Source organism: Cnephaeus nilssonii, assembly GCF_951640355.1.
Source record: "Cnephaeus nilssonii genome assembly, chromosome: 2".
NCBI lineage: Eukaryota > Metazoa > Chordata > Mammalia > Chiroptera > Vespertilionidae > Cnephaeus > Cnephaeus nilssonii.
Genome location: NC_137073.1, coordinates 78,404,239 through 78,419,290, shown reverse-complemented (window position 1 = coordinate 78,419,290; position 15,052 = coordinate 78,404,239). Strand labels below are relative to the sequence as shown.

General features: G+C 33.4%; 1 protein-coding gene across 7 annotated transcripts in view; it reads left to right on the top strand.

Moving 5' to 3' along the window:
• Nucleotides 1–15,052, top strand: part of RAD17 (RAD17 checkpoint clamp loader component) — a 28,183-nt gene that overhangs the window by 1,517 nt on the left and 11,614 nt on the right. For 6 of the 7 annotated variants that reach the window (XM_079785483.1, XM_079785478.1, XM_079785480.1 and 3 more), the window contains 12 exons: nucleotides 259–362; nucleotides 2,096–2,350; nucleotides 2,871–2,954; nucleotides 4,453–4,609; nucleotides 6,186–6,322; nucleotides 6,782–6,834; nucleotides 6,919–7,044; nucleotides 7,130–7,199; nucleotides 9,217–9,328; nucleotides 11,144–11,329; nucleotides 14,312–14,397; nucleotides 14,534–14,680. In XM_079785483.1, coding sequence (XP_079641609.1) covers nucleotides 321–362; nucleotides 2,096–2,350; nucleotides 2,871–2,954; nucleotides 4,453–4,609; nucleotides 6,186–6,322; nucleotides 6,782–6,834; nucleotides 6,919–7,044; nucleotides 7,130–7,199; nucleotides 9,217–9,328; nucleotides 11,144–11,329; nucleotides 14,312–14,397; nucleotides 14,534–14,680 — 1,455 coding nt within the window. In that variant the 5' untranslated portion in view covers nucleotides 259–320. The remainder of the gene's footprint in view (nucleotides 1–258; nucleotides 363–2,095; nucleotides 2,351–2,870; nucleotides 2,955–4,452; nucleotides 4,610–6,185; nucleotides 6,323–6,781; nucleotides 6,835–6,918; nucleotides 7,045–7,129; nucleotides 7,200–9,216; nucleotides 9,329–11,143; nucleotides 11,330–14,311; nucleotides 14,398–14,533; nucleotides 14,681–15,052) is intronic. The other variant, XM_079785479.1, reaches the window with a different exon arrangement.

The window sequence follows — 15,052 nt, the reverse complement described above, 5'->3', positions numbered from 1 at the left end:
TATGGTGACAACTGAGCTACCTGGCCTGGATGAAGTATTTTCCACGTATAACACCATAAATAGATTATTTGGCACAGGTTATAGTCATTAAAATTAAATTTTATTTTAGCATTTTGATACTTGCTTCACCTATGTTTATACTGTGTTCTCTTTCACTGGTCTTGAGCTTTAACTTTATTATCCTGTTGATTATATCTTATATATTACTTTTGTTACAGTTTGTCTTAATTGAGAAATTTTTTTCTTTTTTACTCCTAGGTGAATTATACTTCAGTGTACTACCGGTTGTACACTACGGATGGGAACTATCAAAGTTTATAATGTCAAAAACTTTTCTTAGACGAAAAGTATCTTCCCCAAAGGTATGATTCACTGAAATGGTCATGTAATAATTGCCCAGATATAATTACATTTTTTGTACATGTTCTCAGTGGCTTATTACTGCTATCAATGTGATGGTGCTCAGTATCTGTTGTAATTAGTGATCTGAAAAGTCTAATAGTAAATTGTGAAACAACTGGACACTGAAAGTACAACCTTAATTTTGAAGAAAAAAAAATATAATACCAGTCACAAAGAAAAGGCTAACCATTCTAGAATGAAAGAGCAGTAGAAGAAAAGAATTATATAAGTTGTAGTTGGTGTTAAAGTTTAACAACAGGCCCTGCCTCTTAGAAATCATATGGTTCAGTGAGCTAGTTCTCAGCAAAGTTAGGAGGTAGAGTAGGTGAAGGTCAGACAATATGATACTCATGCAAAATAGCCATTTTCCTAGTGTTTGGTCTGATTTATCTTTTTTTAAAAATATATTTTTATTCATTTCAGAAAGGGAGAGGGAAACATCAATGATGAGAATCTTTGATCAGCTGTCTCCTGCCCGCCCCCTATTGGGGATCCAGCCCGAAACCAGGGCATGTGCCCTGACCAGGAATTGAGCCATGACCTCCTGGCTCATAGGTCACTGCTCAACCACTGAGCGACACAGGCCAGGCCTGATTTATCTTTAATCTTAAATAAATTATGTAACTTTGCTATTTCTCCCTCTCTTTTCTTGAGTAAATGGGAGTCCACATTTATGTAAGAAATAAAACCATAAAATGTATAAGGAACATGTAGATCAGAATTGCTATCAAAAGAATTGTAACTTTTTTTTTTATGTACTATAGAAGAAAGTGGTCAAATTGAAGTAATAGTGACAGGCTTTTGAAGAGGAGGAAAGGAATCAAGTAGCTATGACTGAAATTTTTCCCAGAGGTTTTCATTTCTTTATCCACTATTGATAATATTCCTAACCCTCTTTCCTTAAAAGAGTAAATATAATCAAGTCATAATTATAAATTATTTATAGTGTCAGGATTCTTAGATTATTATCTTCACAAAGTCTTAAAGATAATAGGGATTATTTTGATGTATGAAATGTAATGTGTTAATGTGGTTAAGGCAGAAGTATTACTCTTCTCACTTTATACATGGTTAAAGTAATTTAATTTATTTGTAATATATTTTTATTGATTTCAGAGAGGAAGGGAGAGGGAGATAGAGATAGAAACATCAATGATGAGAGAGAATCATTGATAGGCTGCCTCCTGCACGCCCCTTACTAGGGATCAATCCCACAACCTGAGCATGTGCCCTTGTCTGGAATCAAACCCGGGACCTTCCAGTCCGAAGGCCAATGCTCTATCCATTGAGCAAAACCAGCTAGAGCGAGTAATTTTATTTCTCTGTTTTGTTTTGCTTCTTTTTGATAGGTAATTTAAATATTTAGGTTTCAGTCCTACAAATGAGTTTTAAAAGAATCAGCCTACTCTTTATCCTGGAAAGATTACATTAATAAAAAGAATTAAATTTGTATTCTGTATTCCTTTATATAGTATTCATCATTACCATGATCAAGTAGACAAGTTATGCATTTGCACTTATTGTAAAGTACAAAAATAACAAATATATATGGAATCAGTTTTATTTAAAGAGCTAACTTGTGAGCTTTTTAAAAAATGTTACAAATATACAATTTTTTTTTACAGAGTAGTTCAATTATAGGAAATAGATGCAAAAAATATAATAGTATTTACATGATTTCTTTTCTCTTCAGGTAACAGATTGGGTAGATCCATCATTTGATGATTTTTCAGAGAATAGAAGCATCTCTAATACTGCCACATCATTAAATGTGAATAACTCAAGTCATAGAAGAAAAAACGTGCCTTCCACATTAGAAAGCAACAAATTTCCAACTAGAAAAAGAGGAACACTGTCTTCCTCAGAACAGATACATGGCCTAGAAAATTCAAAAGAAAGTCTATCTGAAAATGAACCATGGGTGGATAAATACAAACCAGAAACTCAGGTACTAAATAGCATGCAAACACAATTTTTTTTCAGGAAGGAAAGGGATGTGCATTTTCAGGTTATTACTCATAAAGTCTTTCTAAATGAATTAGAAAAAACAATGATTTCCAGGTTTTTTAGATATCCCAAGGCTCAGCTTTTTGTCACGTTTTTCTGAAGTTGTACCAGTGGTTATTTGTCTTAGATTAAATTTAACCCCAACATAGAATTTATCTGTTTTTTTGTTGTTGTTGTTTTGTTATGCTAAATGTAATACACTTCCCTATTTATTCTCTTCCCAAAATGTATTATAGAATTTTTAAAAATTGTATAACTCCAACCTTCCCCAAATTTTTATATAATGGTATCAGTTAAAATCAGATTTTTTTATAATAATAGAAAAAATTAAGTGTAATCAACCTTTTTTATTGCTATATCATGTTAGTTGTGTGCTACTTTTAAAATGTTTAGATTAATCTATGCTGATGTACCAAAAATCCTTGAGTTAAAATGTTTTATTTTAAACTTGACATTTTTAGCATGAACTTGCTGTGCACAAAAAGAAAATTGAAGAAGTTGAAACATGGTTAAAAGCTGAAGTCTTAGAAAGGCAATCAAAACAGGTGATTAAATAAAAAATATATTTTAAATATTTAACACCAAATGTTTCTCTGTCTTATAGGTGGTTTTAAGAAGTTAAACTTTTATGATGATTAATTCAAATAAATCCAGGTCACTAGCTATAGAAAGCTTTCTGACCTTACTACTTCTGGCCTCACTAAAAGATTCTGAGACTCACTTTTCCCCTGTACTTATACCTCTTTTCCCCTCGTCTGTCCTGGCATCAACATAAAGCACAGTAAACCAGTTCAGGTGCTAATATATTTAGCACATAAGATTATCTCACACTGAAGCAAGCAGGCAAATTACATATTAGTTTTGGTACTAAATATACCCTAAAACAGTCATCATTCATTTATACTGATGTTTTTTGTTTCACTTCCTAATACCACAAATACTCTCAGCCACCAAGCTGAATATTCTCTCTTTAAGTTTTCCTAATCTAGAAATTCCTCAAACATAAAAATAGGATGGTAAATTAATACATGGATTCGAAGTTTTATAAGAATACTTTATAAGTTGTGTTATTTTATATTGCATCATATCAGAAAATATGTATGGTTCTGCTGTGGGTTTGTTTTGTCTTTATTGATTTTATTTTATTATTTTTAATATTTTTATTGATTTTTAGAGAGAGAGGAAGGAAGAAGGATAAAAAGAGAGAAACATCAATGAGATAGAAACATCATGATCAGCTGCCTCTTGCATGCCCCCCACTGGGTGTTAAGCCTGCAACCCAAGCATGTGCCCTGACCAAGGTTGATGCTCAACCACTGAGTCACTCTGGCCAGGCTCTTTGTGTAATTTTAACACAAAACCAAAGGTTTAGATACAAAAGCCAAATAGAAAAGACCATGATTCAAAAGAGGACCTGTTTCTATTGGTGGCAACTTGAAACATTAACTGCTTCATCTCAAAGTTGAAAATTAAAGGAAATGATTTTTTAAATCAGATTTACTGTATGAGGGAATATTCCTGGGACCTATTATCTCTAGTCTTTCTTTAGAGTCCTATCTTCTAAATATGTTTCTTAGTATACATTTCTTTTAAAATAGGATGTACAAACTGAGGTCTTCCCATTAGAATATTTGGTATTTGTGTAGTATTAAAGTATATAATCCAAAGAGTTCTGTATTAAGATTGAATTTTATAAATTTAGGTAACCTCTAAAAATGTTTGTTTCAGATGTTACAAACATCTGAAACAAACTTAATTTAGTTGAAGTTTAGTTTTAATTTGGCTACTAAGTAGTCCTTGGGAGGGGCATAAATGCAAAAAGTGAAGCATTACTAGTAACTACACTTAAAGTTCAGGAAATAAATTTATCTTCTTTTATCTAAAGCTCATTTATTCCAGCTAGCATTATTGTGAAATGTAGTCTGCTTATACTAGACAGTCAGTAAATACTTACAGAATTAATTAATATTTAGAAAGAAAATTCAAACATAATATTCTAGCATTTCAGTGAATTTGATTCTTTATGTTTGTGTTTGGTTTTAGGGTGGATCTATTTTATTAATAACAGGGCCTCCTGGGTGTGGAAAAACAACAACTATAAAAATACTGTCAAAGGAGCTTGGTATTCAAGTACAAGAGTGGATTAATCCAGTTTTATCAGACTTCCAAAAAGATGACTTCAAGGAGATATTTAATTATGGTAAGGTTTTCTGTGAAGGTAATGGAAGTACTGGGAAAAGTCTGTGCTAAACAGACATTTGAAACAGACTTCCTAACTATATATATCCTTAAGATTCCTAAGATCGTTTGTGGTTTATGTTGAGAACAAGGTGTATATTGCCTCTCCTAGATTGGCATCTAACCACTACCAACTGCTTGACAAAGTCAGAGTAGCAATCAAGTGAAACTATATGAGTGCATTTACTCCCATACTTCCCTATTTACAGAGAGAAATAATCTCAAGAGAAGGAATGGTGTCTCCAGTAGAGGAGAATGGGATTCCTTTTTATGTATTTCTTTTTATATATTGTTATTGATTTCAGAGAGGAAGGAAGAGGAAGAGAGAGACAAACATCAGTGATGAGAGAGAGAGAATCATTGATCGGCTGGCTCCTGCACGCCCCACACGGGATTGCGCCCACAACCTGGGCATGTGCCCTGACTGGGAATCCAACTATGACCTCTTGCTTGGTTGTGAGCTCAATACCCCGTAGGGGGTGTGCAGGAGGCAGCTGATCAATGATACTCTCTCATCATTGATGTTTTTATCTCCCTCTCCCTTCCTCTCTGAAATCAATAAAAATATACATATTTTTAAAAAGATGTATTAAAAGAACTTGTCTCCAAACAAGAGGAGAGAACTTAAATCATACCTGTGAGAATCAAATCGAAATATAAGTCAAAGACTATCTTTGGAATTGGGAAGGAGGCCTTAAGACAAACATCCAAAAATAATGATATCAATTTAAAGATGTGGTACATAATAAATTTACATGTATGTTTATGTACTCCAGCACAATCATTTTTAACTTTCATAGTTTTTCTTATTGATACTATACTAAACTAGGGGTAGCGAAATCTCCTAGGCCATTTTGAAGTGAAAGGCGTTCTGTAGAAGGAACTTTTTTTTTTTAATGTAGAATATTCCTCAAATTCTCTTCTTTGGGAATATGCTCTGTGCATACTGTATGCTTACTATACACACCCTTATGTTGCTAGTATCCCGTATTCCTAAAACTTTTACTGTTTTTTAAACAGGAACATTATTTTTTAAAATCTAGCAAGTCTTTATAAACAGTCCTCTATATGAAACATGTTTTTGGAGAACTTCCTTTTATCCCCAAGTTCATTAATCAGTCATTCTGCTTTTGTTGTTAAACCTTTATTATTGAAAAAATTTTATTTGTAGTCACAAACTCATTTGGAGAGTCTTCATTGTATAGGCAAGGTTATAAGTATTTTTACCAATTGTATAGAATGACGATATGTTCTGAAGTCAGTTGACTCCACAATACATTCGATGTGTGAAAAAATTCCTGATGTTCATGATGACTCTTGTCTTTTGAAATGAATATTCTATCTTAAATTTGAACAGTTTGCCTAATTAGAAAACAGTCTATTGTATTGTGAGCTGTTCTTGCATATGTAAATGTACTCATTAATGTATATGTATATATTTTAAAAAATGTATATGTATATATTATGTATATATGTATAATATTGATGTATATATATAAATTGTTGAAAATAAAAGGATTAAATATGTTTCCTTTCAGAATCAAGCTTCCATATATTTCCCTACCAGTCTCAGATAACAGTTTTTAAAGAGTTTCTACTAAGAGCCACAAAATATAACAAATTACAAATGCTTGGAGATGATCTAAGAACTGATAAGAAGATAATTCTGGTTGAAGTAAGTACAGCTTTTGAAATCTGCAGTACCTATAGAGTAAACAATTGCAAGATATATTTTATGTGATAATGACATTAACTCTTCGTAGTATTAATAGTGGTAAAATATAATATAAAGGCTTGATAATAGAAACTTAAAAACCTATTTAGTGAACTTGAATAGAGTAGCTATAGGTGAGTGGACTTTAAAAATTTAATGGCTTAAGTGTAGACAAGCAAAATTAATATTTGGAAAATGATGTCTTTGTGAAAATACTATAACTAGTAATGACCCTAAGAATTTTAATGTGAAAATTGGGTTTCCCATTGATGTCAGCTATTTCATATTCCCCTTCTATAAAAGTTCTGGCTACAATACGTTGAATAGATAGCATTTTTTCCTATCTTGGTAAATATAAATCTGAACATAAATTTACATAGGAATAAAACTGAACAAGTATTTATTGTGTATTTTTAATAGGATTTGCCTAACCAGTTTTATCGAGATTCTCATACTTTACATGAAGTTCTAAGGTGAGTTTCAGTGAACTTTTCTAAAATTCCAAATTAAATGGTAAGTGGCTTAAATTTCAACATTGCTGTATTTTGTTATTTTAGGAAATATGTACAGATTGGTCGATGTCCTCTAATATTTATAATCTCTGACAGTCTCAGTGGAGATAATAATCAAAGGTTACTGTTTCCCAAAGAAATTCAAGAAGAGTGTGCTATCTCAAACATTAGGTAAGAATTAAATTTCTGTCTAAAATGTTCACATACACATTGTATTTTAAATTAATCATTTTCTTGTTGTATAAAACTTTGACAGTTTCAACCCTGTGGCACCAACAATTATGATGAAATTTCTTAATCGAATAGTGACAATAGAAACTAAGAAGGTAAGTTTCTTAAGAACTGATTAATTTGAATCTAACATTCTAATTATACAAACCCAAACTTAAGTGGTATTATGTAAACTTGAGTTGGAGACACATATTTTTAGAATTAAAAATTTTATTACACTTATAAGGCATGTCATTTTGGAAAATATAGGAAATATTGATTTAAAAGATCCTTAACCTTTTTCTTTTAAAACTTAGCTTTCTCTTTCACAGTAGGTCAATTTCCCTTTGTTTTAGTGTTCTAAATTGTGTCTGTAATCAAGAAACCGTTAACTGGCATCTAGGTACATTAGTCATCAATAGTACAACTGTACTTTTGTCTGTTGTCAACTTTTTATTATTGTGGTAAAAAACACATAATAAAATTTACCATCACAAATATTTTTTTCTAGCTTTATTGAGATATAATTGATATAACATCGCATAAGTTTAAGGCGTACAACATGTTGATTTGATACACTTATGTATTGCAGAATGTTTACCACCATAGCATTACCTAACACCTCTATCACATCATGTAATTCCACTTCTTTTTTGTGGTGAGAACATTTAAGATCTACTCTCTTAGCAATTTTCAAATATATAATATAGTATTGTAACTATACCACTGTAACCATTTTTAAGTAAACAGTTGAATAGTGTTAGGCATATTAACATGGTTGTGAAACATCTGTCACTTTCAATGCATCATTTTTTTCTATCTTTCAAATCATCGTGATGTTAAAATAAATTGATGGAATTTCTCCTAGCAGCATGGTTTTAGATCTTACATGAAACATTTATTTATTTTTGCACTGCTGGGATCGCAGGAATTGAAGGAAATCTTCAAGGAAGGGGTTGTTTTGAATATTAAAATAATGTATGTGTGTAGAGCACTTAACTGAATAACAGTTTTTAATAATGAAATATTACAAACTGAATCCAACAATAATGAAGCAGTTATACAGTTGAGCTATTATGGCATTAATTAGTTGTATGTGTGTAGAGCACTTAACTGAATAACAATTTTTAATAATGAAATATTACAAACTGAATCCAACAATAATGAAGCAGTTATACAGTTGAGCTATTATGGCATTAATTAGTGTTTTGAGAATATTTAGTGACATGGGATAATACAATTAAATGCCATTAAAAATAACAAGATATAAACTTATATGATAATGCTAACAGTAGAAATATCTTCAGTTCTTTATATTTGTCAGTCACTATGCAAAGTGTTTACATACCTGATCTTATCAAACCTCGTCATAACCATATAAAATTGGTACATTATCCCTATTTTACAGGTAAGGAAACTGAGCTTTGGGGCAAATAATTTACATAATATTCCACAACTGTTAAGTATCAGACAGGTTTGAAATTTGTTCTGACTCCAATTTACTGTGCTAAAACAGAATAAGCAATTGTCAGTAACAACAAAGCGTACAAATATATATAAACCTACACATACTAGAAAAAAGTACATACAAATGTTAAATGTGATAAGTTCTGTATGTTTGGATTACTTGTGATATTTTATTTTATTTATTTATTTATTTATTTATTTAAATTATTTTATTGATTTTTTACACAGAGGAAGGGAGAGGGATAGAGTTAGAAACATCATGAGAGAGAAACATCAATCAGCTGCCTCCTGCACACTCCCCACTGGGTATGTGCCCGCAACCAAGGTACATGCCCCTGACCAGAATCTAACCTGGGACCCTTGAGTCCGCAGGCCGACGCTCTATCCACTGAGCCAAACCGGTTAGGGCTACTTGTGATATTTTAATACTTTCTTGAAAAAAATCTCCATTCTCTGCTATTAGCATAACTACAAATTATATTTTTAAGTATTTTATTTATCAAACATTAAGTAATAATAAAAATAATCAATATATGACTTTATCACCTCAATTCAAATTTGAAAGATTCTAATTTACTTCCATTAATTTATAAAATAAGGGAGTTTTTGGTTGTGTGTTTTATTTTATTTAGGAAAACATTAAGATTTTTAATTTTCTCATTTCAGAATGGAGGAAATATTACCGTCCCTGATAAAACTTCTCTAGAGTTGCTCTGTCAAGGATGCTCTGGTGATATCAGAAGTGCAATAAACAGCCTCCAGTTTTCTTCTTCAAAAGGTAACTATGGAAGATACATTCTTACAGCATTGTATAGGTGACTGCTCTCTCTTAGTTGTTCATGAAATGAAATCAAACTAAACATATTTTAACTTATAATTGACATATACCTATTTCCACTTACTATTTTTTTATTGAGTCTGTCATAATATATGTGTATACATGCATGCACAGACCCCTATGAATATGTCATCATATGTATCTGTACATCTGAGACAAAACCTGATTTATATATGCGGTTTGCTACTTTACCTTTGAAAGTTAATTTTACTTCCTGGGTGAAAACCTTGGCTCTTCCACTTAGTGACAATCTTACAGGTGACTAAATCTTTCTGTGCCTCTATTTTCTCACCTTTTATATAAAAAACAGTCTCAAGTTATGTGAAGAGTAAGCGAAGTAATACTTGTATTTATTCCAGTGCTTGCTACATACTAAGGGCTCAATAAATGGCCAGCTGTTAATGAATTTAATAATATTGTGCTCATGTAGGTTTAGTTTTGAACTTCTTTCATAATAATTTATATATGATATGTTGAACAAATTAGTTTCCCTTTACTGTTATGTAAAAGGGGTCCACAGCCATGTGATATTAAAGAGATAGCCCCACTAATGGCAATGAGTTGCATTTTTACTCCAGTAGTCATAGTTCACTGAGCACAGTCTTCATCAGAAAACACTGAACAAATGTTGATACTTAACATTCAGAAATGACCTTAAAAAATTAAAAGCAATCTTTGGAGCTCTCAAAAGTCACCTGAAGTACTAATTTCTACCCATAAGTGTAACATGTTCATCTGGTTTACAACTTTGTTTTTCAAAATAACTGTAGAGAAATAGGCAACCTGAAACAACTGAAAACAATTCTGCTTTCTGTAGAAACTTAAAGGTAAAATGATCTTTAGGTTCACTACTGGAATTATGTGTTAGAATGACTGAAGTGGGCCACTTTGGGTCCTAACTACCATTTTTAACATTATTGCTTTGAGCTCAGAAATTGTAAGGGGAAGAAAATAAAATTTTTTTAGTAAATCAGGAACTGTATTAGCAATTGTATGTTTTTTAATTTAATTCTCAGATCAGCCTAATGAAAGAAACAGTATTAGTATTCAAACCCATATCTTGTGTTCTTTCTGCTATTCCAGGCTGATTTTCTTAAATGATATATTTTGAGTTTTAAACAGTAGAATTATCAATGAAGTTTGAACACAAACATACTCAAAATTTGAGACTGTCCACATCAGTAGAGGTAATAAAGAATAGTTATCAAGAATGAGTTGCAGAACTAGGCTGCCTGGATTCAAATCACTTACTAAATGATAACCTTGAGCCAGTTACTTAACTTCTTTATACTTCATTTCTTTAACCTGTATAATAATAGTTCTTTTCCTAATAGTAGTTCTTTTCCTAATAGTAGTGCTTTCCTGATAAGATTTTTATGAGGATTAAATTAGTTAATACATATTATGTACCAAGAATAGTACCTTGCACAAAACACTGAAAATTCAAGGTGATATGGGTATAACTATATTAAAGAATGTGCCATTTGTGTATGTGAAAATCTGAAATGTATCATGAAATACTTTTAGATGACATTTAATCTGTTTTAATAGTTTAGTAACTCAAAGAGGACTCTGACTCATTTCAGATATTTTATAATTATTGTTTATTAGAAAAATATTTTTAAATTAGAATTAGAATACTTAGTATAACTATATCTGAAGTGTTCTCAGTTTTAGCTTTCATATTTTAATTTTATTTTAAATATTGACACTTGGGTGTATATTTATCTTTTTGGTGGGGTGTATATTATTTAGGAAGGAACAATTTATGCCCAAGGAAAAAAGGAATGTCTTCATTAAAATCAGATGCTGTGCTGTCAAAATCAAGACGAAGAAAAAAATCTGATAAAGTTTTTGAAAATCAAGAGGTCCAAGCTATTGGTGGAAAAGATGTTTCTCTCTTTCTCTTCAGAGCTCTGGGGAAAATACTATATTGCAAAAGTAAGAAAACTTACACATTTTTTAAAGTTTGTTAGATAATATTCTTACAACTGAAGTAAAATACCAAAAAATTTTAAATGTCATGTATTTGGTTCTTTTATAACAAAGAATTAGGGCTAGATCACATGCTGTTTGGCAAGGCCTACACAGGAAAATGTATTTACCCAGATAGAGTATTTTTGGATTAAACCCAAAAATGAAGTACTCTAGGCCATATCAATATCCATAAGTCTTTAAAATTGTAGTTTACTGAAAGTTAGACATCAATCCATCTAGACATTTAGTGGCAAGTGTTGGTTGCCCAAGTCTTCTTAGCACTGAGCTCTGGCCACCAGGGCCCTAAGCAGATTGCTATGTAGCTTCAGGTTTCTTTGGATTCTCTTGCATTTCTCTGGACCCTTCACTAGCAGCTCTGTCCCTAACCAGAGATGTTCTTCCTTTCCCTCTTCTTTTTTTTTAAAAATAATTCTTTACCCTCTTCTGTCTTTAATGACTGCTTCTCCTCAGCCTCTTCACCCCCATTACCCATCTCTAAGCTCCCGAATTGTCTCTTCTTTCAATAAAATCCCAAACTCCTATTCTTTATGTGGAAAATATCAGTTTTCCTTCTTATGATCCTGAAGGAAGAAAATTGAGATTTCTTTTTTTTTTTTCAATGTTTGTATTGATTTTAAATATATATATTTTATATTGATTTCAGAGATGAAGGGAGAGGTGGGGGGAGAGAGAGAGAGATAGAAACATCAATGATGAAAGAGGATCATTGATTGGCTGCCTCCTGCACGCCCCCTACTGGGGATCAAGCCCATAACCTGGGCATTGTGCCCTGAGCAAAATTTAACTGACCTCCTGGTTCATAGGTCAGCGTTCAAGCACTGAGCCACTGTATCCAGGCTGTATCGATTTTAGAGAGAGGGGGAGGGTCAAGGAAGAGAGACAGACGGAAACACCTATCAGCCACCTCTTGCATGCCTCCCACCAGGGATCGAGCCTGCAATCTGGACCTATGCCATGACAGGGAATTGAATCAGTGACCTCTTGGTGCATGGGCTGACACTCAACCAGCTGAGCCACACCAGCCAGGGGAGATTTCTTTTTTATTTTTTTAAATTGATCTGGTGCAATTTTTATAGAAAAGAGTTTACACAGATTTTTAGAGGAAAAATCATTGCTATAGTTTAGAATAGTTTTATATGTTACTAGTGTTCCCGTTGCTGGAAAAATCCTGCAATAGGATTTCCTGCTGCACTTTTCCCCCGCCTCCGCTCCTCCCTTGTCACCCGCCCCGCCTTCTCCGCCAGCCCGCGTGCTTTTCCCTTCGCCCCTGGCCCCGCCTCCGCTCCTCCCTTGTCACCCGCCCCGCCTTCTCCGCCAGCCCGCCTGCTTTTCCCTTCGCCCCCGGCCCCGCCTCTGCTCCTCCCTTGTCACCTGCCCCGCCTTCTCCGCCAGCCCGCCTGCTTTTCCCTTCGCCCCCGGCCCTGCCTTCGCTCCTCCCTTCTCCTCCCTCCGGCTTGCTTGCTTCTTCGAAGCTTTACTCCCTTCTGCAGCTCTTGGCTTCTTTCGACGCTGTCTTGATATGCAAATTATCCGCCATCTTTGTTGGGGTAATTTGCATACTCGTCCTGATTGGTTGGTGGGCGTGGCTTGGCTGGTGGGCGTGGCTTGGGTGTAGCAAAGGTGTGGTCAATTTGCATATTTGTCTATTATTAGATAGGATAACAAAAAATAATTCATGATGCCCTAACTGGTTTGGCTCAGTGGATAGAACGTTGGCCTGCGGACTGAAGGGTCCCAGGTTCGATTCTGGTCAAGGGCATGCACCTTGGTTGCGGGCACATCCCCAAAAGGGGATGTGCAGGAGGCAGCTGATCGATGTTTTTCTCTCATTGATGTTTCTAACTCTCTATCCCTCTCCCTTCCTCTCTGTAAAAAAATCAATAAAATATATTTAAAAAAATAATTCATGATGAACAATAAAAAAGTCTTATGTGTACAGTATCCTCAACATTCTCTCAGTTATCCAAATCTCTTGTAAAATAGCTGCAAATAAGCGTGAATTGTAAAATGATGCAAATAATTCACTGAAACCTCATGCTATCATGCCCGTTACTATTTGAGACTGTTTTCCGGTTGCCAAAAACCCAGTTGTTTCAAACTACTGTTTTTTATCTTGCTATAAAACTCTGTGGATGCCTTTTACACCTGCTTTTTATCGTTCTTATCAAAAATTGGGATTTCTAAATGGAAACCTTCGTGCCACCTGAGGAAAATGAAACAGGGATCACTTAGGTGGAAATGAAGACATTCTGTCTCTGGCTCCTCTGACCTCTGGAGCTTAGTGGCCATTCACTGATTCTTTTCCTTCCACCCTTTTCCTCCTTGACACTCTTTTATAACCTTCTGTATTAGGGAATGGGATTTCTTCTTCTCTCCTGCAGAGAGTATCATCTGCCAGATAGTAAATAAGCTGTAAATGCCTCTATATTGAGATGAGAATAAAAAGAAGAAAGCAGCTGAAACCGGTTTGGCTCAGTGGATAGAGCGTCGGCCTGCGGACTCAAGGGTCCCAGGTTTGATTCCGGTCAAGGGCATGTACCTTGGTTGCGGGCACATCCCCAGTGGGGGCTGTGCAGGAAGCAGCTGATTGATGTTTCTCTCTCATCGATGTTTCTAACTCTATGTCCCTCTCTCTTCCTCTCTGTAAAAAATCAATAAAATATATTTTTTTAAAAAAAGAAGAAGAAGAAAGCAACTCAGAGCTGGAAAGGTGAAATGTGGAGTGCTTTAATTCTAGAAATGCCGTAATCCAGACATCAGAATTCTACATTTTTCTTAATAGCGAGGCAACTCACATAAACTTCCAGTTATTTTTAACAGTTCAATTAGTATTTTTGCAATTGTGTACCTAAAGTGTTGAAAAACTTTCAAATGAGAGATGCTATATAATTATAAAGATGTTTTTAATCTGGAAATTTTTCATAGGAGCATCTGTAACAGAAATAGACTCCCCTCGATTGCCCTCCCATTTATCAGAGTATGAACGGGATACATTACTTGTTCATCCTGAGGTAAAGTATAAAATCTTTAATAACACTAAGTACTACTTACAAGACATATATTATTTACATTTGTGGGCATATACATTTGACTACTGCATTTTTACCAAGATTATGTATGTATGGTGTTTTTTTTTTAATATTATAGGAAGTAGTAGAAATGTCACACATGCCAGGAGATTTATTTAATTTATATCTTCACCAAAACTATGTGGATTTCTTCATGGAAGTAGATGATCTTGTGAGAGCCAGTGAATTTCTGAGTTTTGCAGATATCATCAGTGGTGACTGGAATGTAAGACCATTTGACTTAAATGTTTTTGTTTTTTATTATTTACTCAGAATTGGGGGAAAAATTTTACTTTTATTCTTAATTATTTGACATGACTTATATAAGTTCTTAATAGCTATGAGAAAATTAATTCATCAAACTCAGTGTTTGTAATGAAGCTTCAGCAGTTAACTTGATTTTCCCGGTGATAAAATAACGCTAATTTTTTCTAAAATTGTTTTCTGATTATAAAATTGATATACAGAGATTTTGACAACCATTGAAAAGTGGATAGAAGGAAAATAACTACTTTCTATACTTTCTGCTAGCTTTTTAATGGTTTCTTTTTTACAAATTGAAATTATTCACTATAAAATTTGTACTTTTTTCTTAACT